The 13,683-nt window shown below is 39.4% G+C and overlaps 1 protein-coding gene across 1 annotated transcript; it reads left to right on the top strand.

Moving 5' to 3' along the window:
* Window positions 1-927: 927 nt before the first annotated feature.
* LOC146546556 (uncharacterized) lies at window positions 928-13,636 on the top strand. Its single transcript, XM_085263924.1, has 5 exons — window positions 928-1,210; window positions 4,755-4,982; window positions 9,267-9,692; window positions 10,830-10,984; window positions 12,000-13,636. Exons 1-5 carry the CDS (start codon window positions 1,141-1,143, stop codon window positions 12,039-12,041), a joined length of 921 nt encoding a protein of 306 aa, XP_085120050.1. The 5' UTR covers window positions 928-1,140; the 3' UTR covers window positions 12,042-13,636.
* Window positions 13,637-13,683: the final 47 nt, after the last annotated feature.

Here is a 13,683-nt window from a genome sequence, read left to right on the forward strand (position 1 = left end):
TGAAGAAAATTGCAGTTAAAATTGAATCAGGAGTTGTAGGACATCAATGACTCACAAGTCTAATCTTATTTAAACCAGTGAATCAGCAGTAGAGTTGAGAGCCCTAACCCAGCCCGAACAACCCTCTGTGTATATGTTTACTATTCTTCATTCCACCCCCAAAACAGTTTAATATCTTAGTATAATTCTATATCTACATGAAATGTGTGAGACAAATGGCTTTCAGTTTATCAGTCTAACTAGAGCAGTGTGTTGCAGTTTACAGTTTGGCCTGTTATAAGAATCAACTTTAAAGCAACAGCGCCCCCATGTGGACGAGAGAAAAACTTCCATCATGCCTTAAAAATCACGAGAAGCGAGAACGTTCTTATTTTTTATTCCGCTTTAGCATAAAGTTATAAACCCAAAAGAACGAGTGAAGCTTTTTTAAAATGTTGCATAGCTGAATCCTTAGTGAGACAATGATTTAACATAGTCCCAGTTTAAACATTGATTTGTTGCAGATTTAAAGGCGTCAATAAGTCAAACATTACGAAAACCTATTATTTAAAAAAGAGAGGAAAAAACTGGAGTAATACATATTATATAGCCAGTGCAATATTACTAATGCATCACAGGCATTTGAGGAAGTAATTTATTTGTTAACGTTATTTTTAAATTAGGTATGAATGGAGAGGAAAAAACAGGACAGAAGAAAAACAACGTTAAAGTTCGTTGAAGTGAGTAATATGGAGCTTAAATATTAACTATAAATAGCAATGTAACAGATCTTTAATACATTTGTGATTTGTGTGGCTCGTGTTTGCGTCGTCGTTGCCTTGTGCGCCTGTGCGTCACAGACTCGCTGACTATTTTGAACCAAGAACACGTGGCACTGGTTCTGGAGAGAGAGAGAGAGAGAGAGAGAGAGAGAGAACACACCACACACTCCTCCCTCAACTTTGTCCCTCCAGCCACGCACACACTGTTAGAGCTACTGTTTCTCCGCCGCGGTTAGGACACTAAAGCGGCCTCGGGTTTTTAAACTGTTTTGTGAAAGTCTGCAGTCCGACTGTGGACAAAAGCGAGTCCTGGGCGAAGAAGAGGAGAGGAAACCACGCTTGTGTAGTGATTTTATTACTGCGTCGCCACAGGACACAGATGATGGAGACCAAACTCTGGATTGCCCTTTGCGCGCTTCTAGCGATTTACTTGGGATCCGCTGTACACGGTAGGGGGCAGTTTATTTCTGTATGCTACATGCCCGAACTTTATGCTTACAGCGCCTAAAAAGTAAACATAGTCTTTCACGCCAAACTCACCTGCTGACACTTGTGATGTTGTTAGAGTGGGGATTAGTGGCATTATTAGTCATGTCTGTCCGGCTTTAAAATGACAAAACTCATCTGGGTTTAAATGATGAAGTCAGTGTTGTTTTGTTTTCATTTTACGCAACAAAGAACTCGCTTTTACACTGAGCAGATTTATTTTAAAAATTCTACTCCACATCTTCGCCTCTACTTTTTGTTCAAGCAAGCCACATTTTATCTCGCACATCACTTCCTCCCTTGCTCCCTCTCCCCTTCTTCCTCTTTCTGCTTGCATTACATTAACTCACCTCTCACACATCCTGTCTTTCACTCTTAACCCACCTTCTGTTTTTTTGCCCCCTCCTACCTTTTCTCTCTTCCTCCGGCCTTCTCTTTTCTTTCTTCCATCACCACCTCTCACATAAAAGGACAATGAGACTGTTGACATTTGAAAAGATTTTATTGGGCTAAACTGTCCCTTCAGCTCCTCGAGCTGAAATTCAAATGAATAGGAAACAGCACGGCTCCACTGGAGAACATTTATTGGCTGTAAATTAGCAGGAAAAGTACATTGTGATAAATGACACCTCTAATTACCGTATGTGCAGCAGCACACTGTCATTTTACTGGGTTCCTACTAATTGGCTCGCCTCTGCAGTACACTATGCAGACTTTATGAAGAGATTTTAAGCGGTTCAGTGGTAACAGGTTCAGTTTTTACTGTATGCATTAAACACAATGAAGGGGATGATGGCAGGTTATTAGCATTCACCATAAAAAAAAAGCCCTGTGAGTTTTCATAGCAAAGAAGCAAAGAATATGAGCAATGCTGCACTCATATAGCCTTCTTTTGTAACCAATCAATCAGATCTTTTCTCCTGTGGAAAACACAAGTTTTAAATCCATAAGAGTAACATAGACAGACTATTTAAAATTAGATCAGAAGTAAGAATATTTTCAGTAACTGACATCATGCTTCAGCCAGCATACCTATGCAATAATATGCACACGGTATAACAGAGCTGGGTTTAAGTTTCATTTCTATGGTGTCATATTTACTCAGGCAAAGAACTACAGATAGAGCATCTTATGAAGCAGAACTGTGATATAAGTTGAAGCTCTCTCGGTGCCTGGTTTCAAAAAGGCTGTTTTTAATAGCTTCCATTTACAAGAAATCCCTATGTTTCATTTCATTGAGCTTAATTTTTAATTCTAATAAATTCCCTATAGAACACCTATAGTTAGTTTAGGCTCTCACATGTGGTCTATTGAATGAGAACGAGAGCCAAAAACATGGTAGGCAGTTTGAGTGCAGCATGTGCATAGCTGTTTGTTTTTAGCTCTTTCAGTTTCACTTAATAAAAAGCTCACTTCAGCAGTATTGGCTCAAATGTCACCAGAACCACTTGCTGAGAAAACAGAGCTTATGATGTGTCTCAGACAGACTGTATCGCAGTATATTTTTCTAGCAGTGCTGCAGCAGCAGACATCTGTTCACAGAGAAACTTTTGGCTGTTTCTCTCGCTGGCAGGGTCAACAAATGGGCAAAAGCTATCTCCCCAGGTACATGCTGCATTGGCCTGAAAGATTGTGAGTAAGCCCTTGTAATATCTAAAAAGGGGCGTGTGCAATGGTGGAAACAGTGACTCTCTTCATGATTTTTACCCTGCACACAAATCCATGTACAAAAACAGACATAGCCTACTAGACGAGACCTAGGAAGCTCGCTAATGGAGCTAAAGTGAGGGAACAAGGCCAGTATTATACAGCCAAGCACCTCTGTCTATTTATGAGTGTGTCTGTTTTGGTATCATTTAGTTCACACAACTCTCTCTTTCTCTGGGTCTGTCTGTGTCTCACTGCCTTGCTTTCACTGTGTTTACTGATGAGCTGTGTGACTGATTATGGCAGTAATGAAAGGTATCAGGGCAGTGTGTTATGGAACGGTAATGACTTTACATTACATTAGTGCTCTGGTCTTCATCAAAGGAGGGGAGAAACTGAAATGGAGCCTTGTACAGTAGAGATAAATGTGTCAGCACAGAGGGGGAAAAGAGAGTGCAAAAGACTGAAGGTCTTCATTAGTTCACACAACTTATATGGCTTGTAGTTGAAAGTGGCAGTCAAACTGTGTCTATTTTTTTTTTTTCGTGCGGCATTGTTACTGTGCACTTTAGTTAGCAATTCACGACCTATAGGTTAGAGTTCATAAAAGGATGCAAGGTTAAACTTGAGTTGGTAAAACACTTTTTAAAAATAGATATACTTTTATTATGGATGGTTTGTCATATCAGCCTTCTAAAGATGTCTCCCAAAAGGGAACATCACACACTGGCTAAGCTAATCACATCTCTACAGGTTACAAGTAGGTTTACTTTGATTTACTTTAAAAGGTCACATGCGAAAAATGGTTGGGAATTTATGGCTCCTGATGCAAAAGAAACTCTGGACTTGCAAAACAAATACAACTTGATATCCTAAAAAGTCGACTCTGTTCGTCTGGATGTAGCGTTTTCGGTGGGAGAAACGTTTCGTCACTCATCCAAATGACTTTTTCATTCTCACTGAGACTGAAAATGCTACATCCAGATGAACAGAATCAACTTTTTGGGATTTCCTTACCTGGATGATTCTCTTTCCAAATTCTTTAGCCAGACACTAAAACCTTGTTTGATCCAGGGAAGCTGTTCGATAATTGTTGTGATGATTTTGAGGCTTTACTCAGGACAGATACATTTACATATAAAGCACTATGCAAACGTTTGGGGCTCTTTAGACTTTTGGATTCCAGCAGTAACACGAGAGGGCATCTGATGGGTTTTATCCCAGACATATAATAAGATTTTTAAAGTGCAACCTGCTGCAACGAGATGAACAAATAGTTTTGGAGCGGATGTTGCAACCCCCGCAAATCTCTGATCTCAAGTAAGCAGACGTTGTGAAAGCTGAAAAACCTCCCTGTCAAAAGCCAACAACTGGGGTCATGCGGAAACTTTGTTTGTTTTCAGTTTATATTTCGATCGTGTAAACAATATAAAGAAAGTTATTTACGAAAAAAGAGAATTAATACTGTAAAAAATTAAGCGAAATACACTCCAACATTGCTCCATTTTTTTGATTTAGTTTACATATTGAAAAGAAGTGAGAAGACGTGCACACTTATTCAATAAATGAATGAATAATAATGTCATTTATTCAAAAATGTATTCATGCCATTATCACTTGTTAATACCTTACTGTTGTTGCTTAAAATGTTTGCACAGCTGTATGTGTGCATGTTTTAATTTCAGTATCCATTGTTCGGTTGTTTAAACATTAGCCTGTGTTGACCCTGAGTTGTTACAATGGTTTTGGGGTGTGAACACTACCTGTTGCTACATATGTATTTGGAATAATGAACAAATAATTTGTGACTTTAAGGATATTAATAAGATGACACATTTGCTTCTGTCCTTACTTCTTCAGCTGATGAGCATACTCCTACCCCTTCTTCAAAAACTACTCCTAGTACTGTTCAAACTACAGGGACTCCAGTTCTGGACCATGAGTCTAGTTTGAGCCCGGATGCTGCCAATCATTCAGGGAGCAGCCCAGCGACAAACACAAGTTCTAATGGCACAGTCAATGTGAGCAGTAGCACAACTACAGAAAATACAAGGATCACCATCATAGCCGAACCAGGGAAAGATAATGGTAAGCATGCACCTCCAAACTCTTACTCCTGCGCTCACTTACAAAACATGATGGTAGGCTAAAGTGTTTAGGAAGTGGCCTAATATTGCAAACTTGCAACAAACTGATGCGCTGTTGTGGTTATTGTTTCTGTCTGTTTGACGTTTGCCATTACAGGAAGTTTTGTTAGACTTCAGAAGAATTTATAGGAAGCACAACAGCAGGTGGCTCAGAGTTGAGGAGCTATATTTAACAGAGTCCTTATCACCGTTTTCCACGTCCAGAAGTGGGCCACAGGGCTAGTGACAGGGTTTAAGTGTTGACTGTAATTCCACAAACACAACACAGGAAGGGACAGAGAGCTCAGTTAAGACTTTAAAGAAACAGAGTACAGAACAGGAAACGCCACTAAATGCAAAGATGATGCAAAACAGTGAAGAAGAGCAGTGCAAAGAAGCTGTGACTAGCTTAACTGTATAGGAATTGGAGAATAAAGGCAAAATATAGTTGGAGAAGAGCTGAGAAAGAGGTGATTCAGATGCCACTGAGGTGAGAAGTGATTAAATGCTGTGCGACTTTTCACATGGGGGTGAGAAAGAGAAGTGAAATCCTCTCCCCCAAGACAGACATGGATAGCTCTTTCTTTGCCTTTCTCACACACACACACACACACACACACACACACACACACACACACACACACACACACACACACACACACACACACACACACACACACTCAGTCCACACATAAGACTTCTAATCAGTAAATCTGTAGGCTGAGTACCTTTTATTAATACGCAATTACTTTTTGTAAAAAATAGCAATTATTTTCATTTACATGAGTCAGTATCTCTGCAGGATTTAAGCTGGCAGATATCTGTGGTTATATGTTTTCATCAGACATATTTAACTTTTAAGTCATTAGCACTTACCTCAGTAGAGTGGAAGCAAGTGAATTTTCATTTTTAGTGCTTGTAGGTTATACTTAGCATGCTCATGCACGTAATTATATGCTACCACTGTGATTCATAAGTATGGTGTGAATATCTGTAGCTGCTTTCTTGATACACACAGCTGTATATGTCCGTAATGCCAAATGAGCAAAATATTTTAATTTAACTGACTGTCAGCTGCTAATCAATAGATGAACATGAGCTGTTTAAAGTTAAATGAAGACAAAGTAAGGCGCCAAGTGTTAGAGAGCCTCTGTCCTGTAGCCTCTGGACCCAGTGGAGGTGGTGAGTGACAGGAGAACGGCGGCTAAGCTGTCATCCCTGATGGACAACATCTCCCACCCCATGCAGCAGACTGTGACAGCACCGAGCAGCTCCTTCAGTGGGAGACTGCGGCACCCACGGTGTGGGACGGAGAGATTTCGCAGGTCTTTCCTCCCCACTGCTGTCAGACTCCATAATAAAGACTTTAACTGATCAAGCACACACATCCATACATATGCAATAATACTAAGTGCAATAATCCTTTCTGTCATCGTTGTATTTTTACTCAGTTGTATATAGTATTTGTATTTGTATTCTATTTTTATCTTATTGTATATTTATTTTATTTTATTCTACTGTATATAGTATTTTATTTTATTCTATTCTGTACAGTTGTGTACTGTATTTATTCTTATTGTATTCTAATTTTTGCCTCATAACTTTTGCACTGTTCACTTCCTGCTGTGACAAAACAAATTTCCCACGTGTGGGACTAATAAAGGTTATCTTATCTTATCTTATCTTAGCCGCACAGACGTAATCAGAAGGGAAAAAACTTAAGTGACACATTTGATTCTGATATCTATTTAATAGCTAATAATTATTCTTGGACAAAATTGCTGTTTACCATTCGTGAAACACAGCTGAAGCTGAAAAGCTTGTTCAAGGTTTTCCCAGAAAGTTGATTCTGTTCATCTTCAGCGGGAGAAAGAATTCGTCACTTGTCCAAGTGGCTTCTTAATTGAGCACGCATCAAGACATTTTAACCCACTTTGGCAGGTACTGCCTAAAGCTAGTGTTGGAGACTGAAGAAGTCACTTGGATGAGTGAAGAAATGTTTCTCCCACTGAAAACGCTACGTCCAGATGAACAGAATCAACTTTTTGGAATTTCCTTACCCAAATATTGTTCCAGCTTTTGTTTCTTACTCCTGTTTAAAGTATATACTGACCTACTGAACGCAGCAATTACAAAACTGCATGTTATCCAGGATGTTGCTGCCAGAGTTTGAAGAAAAGCAGATCAGATAATTGCTGTTTTACATAATCTACCATTAAAACTGAATTGAAGTCCTTTTAGTTTCAAAAGCACTTACTGGCCTTATCTGCTCCTATAGCGCAGGCCACCTTCTTATTCCACCTACAGTAGCTTGCCATGAAGCTCCTGGTGCACAGTTTTTGTGCTGATGTTAATGTCAGAGGAGGTCTGGAACTACTGAGTCAGCAGAGCGCTGCTGACTTCTATGCCCGTGCTCCTCGGCACTTTTTGATCCCACTTTGTAAATTTACATGGTCTCTCACCTTGTTGTAGTTCTTAAACACTTCCTTTTTGCAAGACATTTCGTAGACTGACTAGCTGTAACAGTGGAATCCTAGTACAAACACTTCCTTTTTGCAAGACATTTCGCAAACTGAGTAGCTGTAACAGTGGCATCCTATTACAATGCCACACTCAAAATCAGAAAGCTCTTTAAAACAACTCATTCTTTAACAAATGTTTGTAAAAGCAAACTGCATGGCTAGGTGCCTGATTTTGTCCACCTGTGACAGTGGGACAGAAGACATCTGCTCAGCACTTTTCTCCATATAACGTGCCACAATATGATCTTACAAATAGCTTAAAATCCACACTTTTTAAGTAATCATAAGGTTTCTCCATGAAGCTTTTGGGTGCCAGTTTTAGTTATTATAGACCCAGAAGTATGAAGTCTTCTGTCTTTAAATATCACTTTTACCGAGCACTTTTAGCTTTAAAAAAGCAGCATACAGAAAAGGAAAATACATTTTCCTTTTGCATGTGTATATTTAGTTATATTTTAAGAAAAAAATATTCTATTGGAAATAACTTTGAAAGGTGATAAGGTAAATTAATTCACTGATATTTAGCATGTATAATAGATAACATTTGCTTCATATAATAGAAAGCAAGTCTTGTTTAGAGTGATTTATGGTAAAGGTTAAATTAAAAATGCTTTCAGCACAGAAGTACAGCCGAGGCTGATGAGAACCGCATTACATTAGCAGATATGTGATGATGGCACCACATAAAAGTTAAACAATCATCAGAGTAATTATATTTTATCCTGTACAAAATTTAATTCCACAGTTCTCAAGAGATTTCACCAGCCACGATCATTTCATTTCATCAGCCTCAAGCGGTCACTAAAGGTTTCAGGAGACAGCTTCTGAAAAAACCATGAATACCTGAACGGATTTCATGGCAGTCTATCGAAAAGGTGTCAGAGTAGCTGAAAGTCAATTGAACCATCTGTTTTCAGAAGAAATGACCTTAATCCTGGTCCTCTAATCTTTTTTTCTTCGAAAGAAAAAACAGTAAAAAAAAACAAAACATTTTTAAAAAATACAACTTTACAGTAATGTGAAACAAATTCATTTATCTCCGGTGTTTTGCTTACATTCAAATATCATTCAGTCTTGTTAAGATATTAGATCTGCTTCTTTAACAGAAGTAGATCTAATTTTCTGATTGAAACCATATGCTTCACCATTATGGATTACAGTAAGAGGATTTATCTGCATATCTCTGTCTCCACCCTTAAGCCCTTGGATGAAGTTTATCCTCAGGTTTATATGGATTTTATATGAATAAATTTTATTTGTGTAAAAGGTATTATAGGCATATGTTGTTATATACTGTAAGGCTCTTATTGGCAAGCTGTTGTTTTGCACACTGGTTCTAGAGACTGGTTTAGTTCTTTGGCTATCACTGCAAGCCTTTTAAGTCCATACTGAGCTTGGAAAAACTGATCTTATCTTCTATGTTTAGACCACCTGGAACTCTTCACCGTTTATCGTAAAAATAAATAAAACCACTTCCTGTGTGAATTGATAGTAATAGTTACTGTTTAGATTATTTTCTGTAATTTTAAATAATCAATATTATTATAAATAAAGGCTAGATTCACTGCTTTTTTTAAATTTTACAAAGTAAAATAGGTCAAATTAAATTGGGTGTGCTGGCAGAAATGTAAACACAGGAAACTAAAGGCATGACTTGATTTTTTTACCTGATAGTACTACATCATTTTGACAATAACATTGTCTCTCTCTCTCTCTTTCCATAGTAACCGACCACGCCATTAAGACCACATTAGCAAAAAATGAAAACATCACAAATACGACACTTTCCCCTTCTCAGAGCAGCCCCACCACAGCTGTTCCCATTAATATCGGCACCACACACGTACTGCACACTTCTGCAGGTGCACCGGTCACCCCGACTCCCTCATTAAATCAAAACGCATCACACCATGAGACCAAAGCACCCCCTGCTACTTCTGCCCCAGCATCGGAACCAACAAAGCCTGAATCTATCACTAACGCCACCACCACCAAGTCCAACACAAATTCCAGCACCGCCTCCGTCCAAAAGGCCTCCACTTCCCAGCCAACGTCAAACACTTCACAGTCCAACAGACAGTCCACCCAGCCTAGCATCCAGACCAGCTCCCACACCAACAACCCATCAGAGCTCAACGTGGATGGGGACGGTAAGTGCATAATACCTTCTGTGCTGGTATATGAATTTGTTCTTGACTGTTCACTTCCAGGATATTGACAGAGCCAGAAGTGAATTGGCTTAACAACAAAGGAGATGCTGTTCTTTGTTTCCAGCACAAGCCAGTCTTTGGCTGTACACACAGAGACACAAACACACACCACGCAACCCCCCCCCCCCCCCCCCGTTTACATCTTCTACAAGCACTGTCACCACCAAGCACTCCACAATCATGGGTTTGTTTGAGAAAGGGACAGAGGCAGTCATGGGACTCTAGCCTCAAGATTTCTGTTTTTCTCCTTTTTGTCTGTCTCCGTCGCTCTATTTACTAAATGATTTATATATGAACAGTTGCTCTCTCTGTGTCCATACAGTCCACACAGGGTTTAGAAACCATTCATTTGAACACGTTGAAAGTACTTTTACCAGACTATAGGTGCAAAGAAATGAATAACTGATTAACTCATCTCAGTTGTCAAGGCTGCTTGACTGCAGTTTAAGTGTAAAATTCTCTCTGCTTGTCTCACTCTGTGTGGTTTTATTAGGTGCTTGGCACATTGCCTCTTTCCATAAGCCAGAGGAGCAGCAAGCATTCATGACTCTGTGGTTGTTGTTACTTTTGACCAAAGGATATTAAAAAAAACAGCTAAGTTTACAAAACAGTCTTCCATAGCAACATTCATATACAGAGATGCCAGAAACGCAGATCTGAAATCCTCCTGCCCAGAAATACTTAGCGGAAAGAAACAACCAAGAAAACGTCAGGCTAGTCTTTGAAATTAAACAATAACCTGGGAGAAAATGGTAACATACTTCATGTGCTGTATACACTGCTCTAGTTAAGTTTGAAAAGGTCTTAAAATGATACCTTAATAATAAAATGACTTGCTGATTTTACTTGTTCACCTTAAGTATCGTTCTGGCAAGTTTAAACATCCTGTTTGACACTTCTGTCCTGAGCTTGATGATGAACACTCAGCAGGCTCATGGAGTGTCTATATATAGTTCTAACCAGAACTTCAAAGTCAAATCCTCCCTAAACGCTGCATTGCCAGCATGTTTACTCAGCATACAGTGTGGTAATAGAAAAATGGCCCCAGCTGATGTGTCTCTGGTGTTTCTTGTCTAGGGACAGCCCACAACTCTCCTGGATTAGACCCCCTCCTGGCTGGTCTGGTATCAGCCTTCATCATTGCTGCTATCATCATCACTCTGCTCCTCTTCCTCAAACTGCGCCGAAGAGGCAACGGGCCGGAGTTCCGCAGGCTGCAGGACCTACCTATGGTGAGCTCACCCATCATATCCAAGCAACACTGGAAAATATTCAGCCTGTCAGATGTTGTTAAGCACAGATGTGTTATGCACTCTTAGTTACAGTTTTCATTTGGCCTGACTGGAGATGTACTTCTGCTGCTGCTCTTCCTAATATAGTTAAAACTCACAGCGTTTCCTCAGGCTTCTAATATAGGCCTGGGAGTTTGAGGGTTATTTCTAGGCCTTTACGTCTCTGAAACCACACGTTGTGCCTTGAATCTCATGTAGCCACTCTTTGAGTTTGGTGGTTACAGCCCCTAATGCTGCTATTACTACTGGGACCATTTTGGACTTTACCCTCCACAGGGCTTTTCCATTTTCCATTCTTCTCATGCTCATTCTTTCCGATGTTGCTGCTGCGATTACTGGCATCTTTTGTTCCTTGTTAACTACCACTATATCTGGCTGGTTAGCCAGTATCAGCTTGTCTGTCTAGAACTTGGAAGTCTTACAGAACATTTGCTCTCCTGCTCTCAACCGCTTTGGGATGTGCCTCATTGGACATTCTGGGCACAGATGTTCCTGTGCACAATCCCAGACACTTGGCAGTGTCTCTCAGTGTGAGCTGCAATGGCGTGCATCTTCCACCCTTCTACAATATTCGGCCTCTTGGGCTTCTTTGCACAGTCTTCACCTTTGTTCCTCCTGTCTCTGTTGCCCCTGATACTTTTAGCCTGCCATGATTTAAGCCTATGTGCATGTATACAGCCCCAGCCCACCCGAGGGCTTAGGTCTCCTCCTTCTGCTGCCCATAACACCCTTTTAGCAGTTTATCTTGCATCTTCCTGAAGGATTCATGAATGCTTTAGTGGCTTCCAAAGTCCAATAGTCCCTCAGACAGGAGTGTTAATAATATGAGCCAATAATAAAGCTATTAAAATGTTATAATTTGCTGCCTTAAAATCAAGGGATTCCTGAAGGCAAAAGTGTGAGTATGACTGTGTAAACATAGGTGTAAGCATTTACATCGTTCTTTTTCTTATAGGATGATATGGAGGACACACCTTTGTCCATGTACAGCTACTGATGAAGGCACAATAGGATGTTTGATGTCCAAATACCCTCGCAGATTCCAGAATCAGGCCACTGTGGTTGGTGAAGTTGGTCTCTCTTCCTTAATCTGCACCAAACAGAAAGAATCCTGGGTAGGTGTAAGCACATTTCTGGATTGCTTTAAGTTACCCAGATCATTGGCAAAAGGATCCGATTGAAACTGCAATGGACAATGAAGAAAATATCCATGATGTTGCCTTTTGGATTTTTTTTCTAAATTTGTCTGTTATCACAAGTGTTCCCAATTTTTAATCCATCCATTCATTCATTTGTTCATTACTGTAAACTTTACATTATTCAGCCCATCTAAGGTTGCTGGGGTTGTGTAATATATTTGATTTCTCTAGAATTGAAAATAGGTTGTTTCAAAGCAGAAGATCATCTGACATGGCCATCGACTGAGCCTCTCCTACTGTGGCTCACTGGTTTAATGTTGCTTTACCAGTTAAAGTCTGGCAGAAATAAAGGCCAGCAAGCTAAAGAGAAGAAATAAACAACACAAACCACCTGATTATATTGTTAACAAGGTTGCACTTTACTTTTTTTAGGAGTGGAGATTAAAAAACATAAGTAGAAGAATTTTCTGTGTATTAAAGATAAGGTTTTTGTGTACATAGGCAGCATAGCTGGGTGAACGTTTGTGTGTGCAAGTGTGTTAAAGAGGCATGGGAGGTTTTATTTAACTTCTTTTTTTTGTTACCTTAATGGTTTTGCTGGCTTTTTTGCCTGATTTTGATATGTGCAGTGTTTTAAGTCCAGGAGAGAGTGCCTTACACAGTACACAAACAGCTTTTAATGTATATTGTTTTCATATTCCACAAAAACTAATTTCCAGATTAAGTATGCATTCCCGGTAACCATTTAAACACACGCTCTGAGGGCCAAGTGGCTGCTAGGAGTCGTCTGTGTTTGAAGATAAGCCTCAGGCATGTTCACCGTAAGGCACTCTTTCATACAATGACAGACTGATGTGCGTTAGTGGCCTTTCCACACAATGTTTTTCATTTTCCTGTGTATTGTAGATACTACTGATCTGCATCAAGCAAAAGAATATGGATATAAAACACGTGGGGGAAAAAATATAATGGGTGGAAATGTGACAAACAGGACAATTGAATCGCCCACAATGACACAAAACACATTTTAACTCCTCTTTATTTAGAAAAAAAAAAACAAAAAAAAAAAACATTGTCCACTGATACAAGTTAAATTCTGGTTTAAATCATGCTGATAAGTTTGAGCTACACCTGTGTTTGTAGTTTAGTATTTGTGCCACCGAAAAGGAAAATGAAAGAAAATTTGTGTCAGGCCATAAAAGATTCAGTGGTCTTTGGCATAAATTCTACTTTTAATTCTCATCAATCCTCAAACTCATTCCTTTATTTGGTGAGAGTAATGGTTATGCTATAACCATTTAAAAAGATCTAATGTATAAGTCAGTCATCATTTTTAAGTCCTGTATTGTCGGTTTCTGTAAAAACGAATGCCGAATGCTTTTCCTGAGGCTTTGCTGCCAGATGTGAATTATTGGATTGTTGGTGATTTATGATTAAAGATATTTTGAAACCATCCCCTGCATTTCCCTAATTAGCATTTTTGGCTGTGTTGATCCAACT

This window comes from Mchenga conophoros, linkage group LG23, assembly GCF_057382185.1.
Source record: "Mchenga conophoros isolate Kocher_MC1m ecotype Shallow Benthic linkage group LG23, M_conophoros_male_GT1.1, whole genome shotgun sequence".
In the NCBI taxonomy this organism is placed as follows: Eukaryota; Metazoa; Chordata; class Actinopteri; order Cichliformes; family Cichlidae; genus Mchenga; species Mchenga conophoros.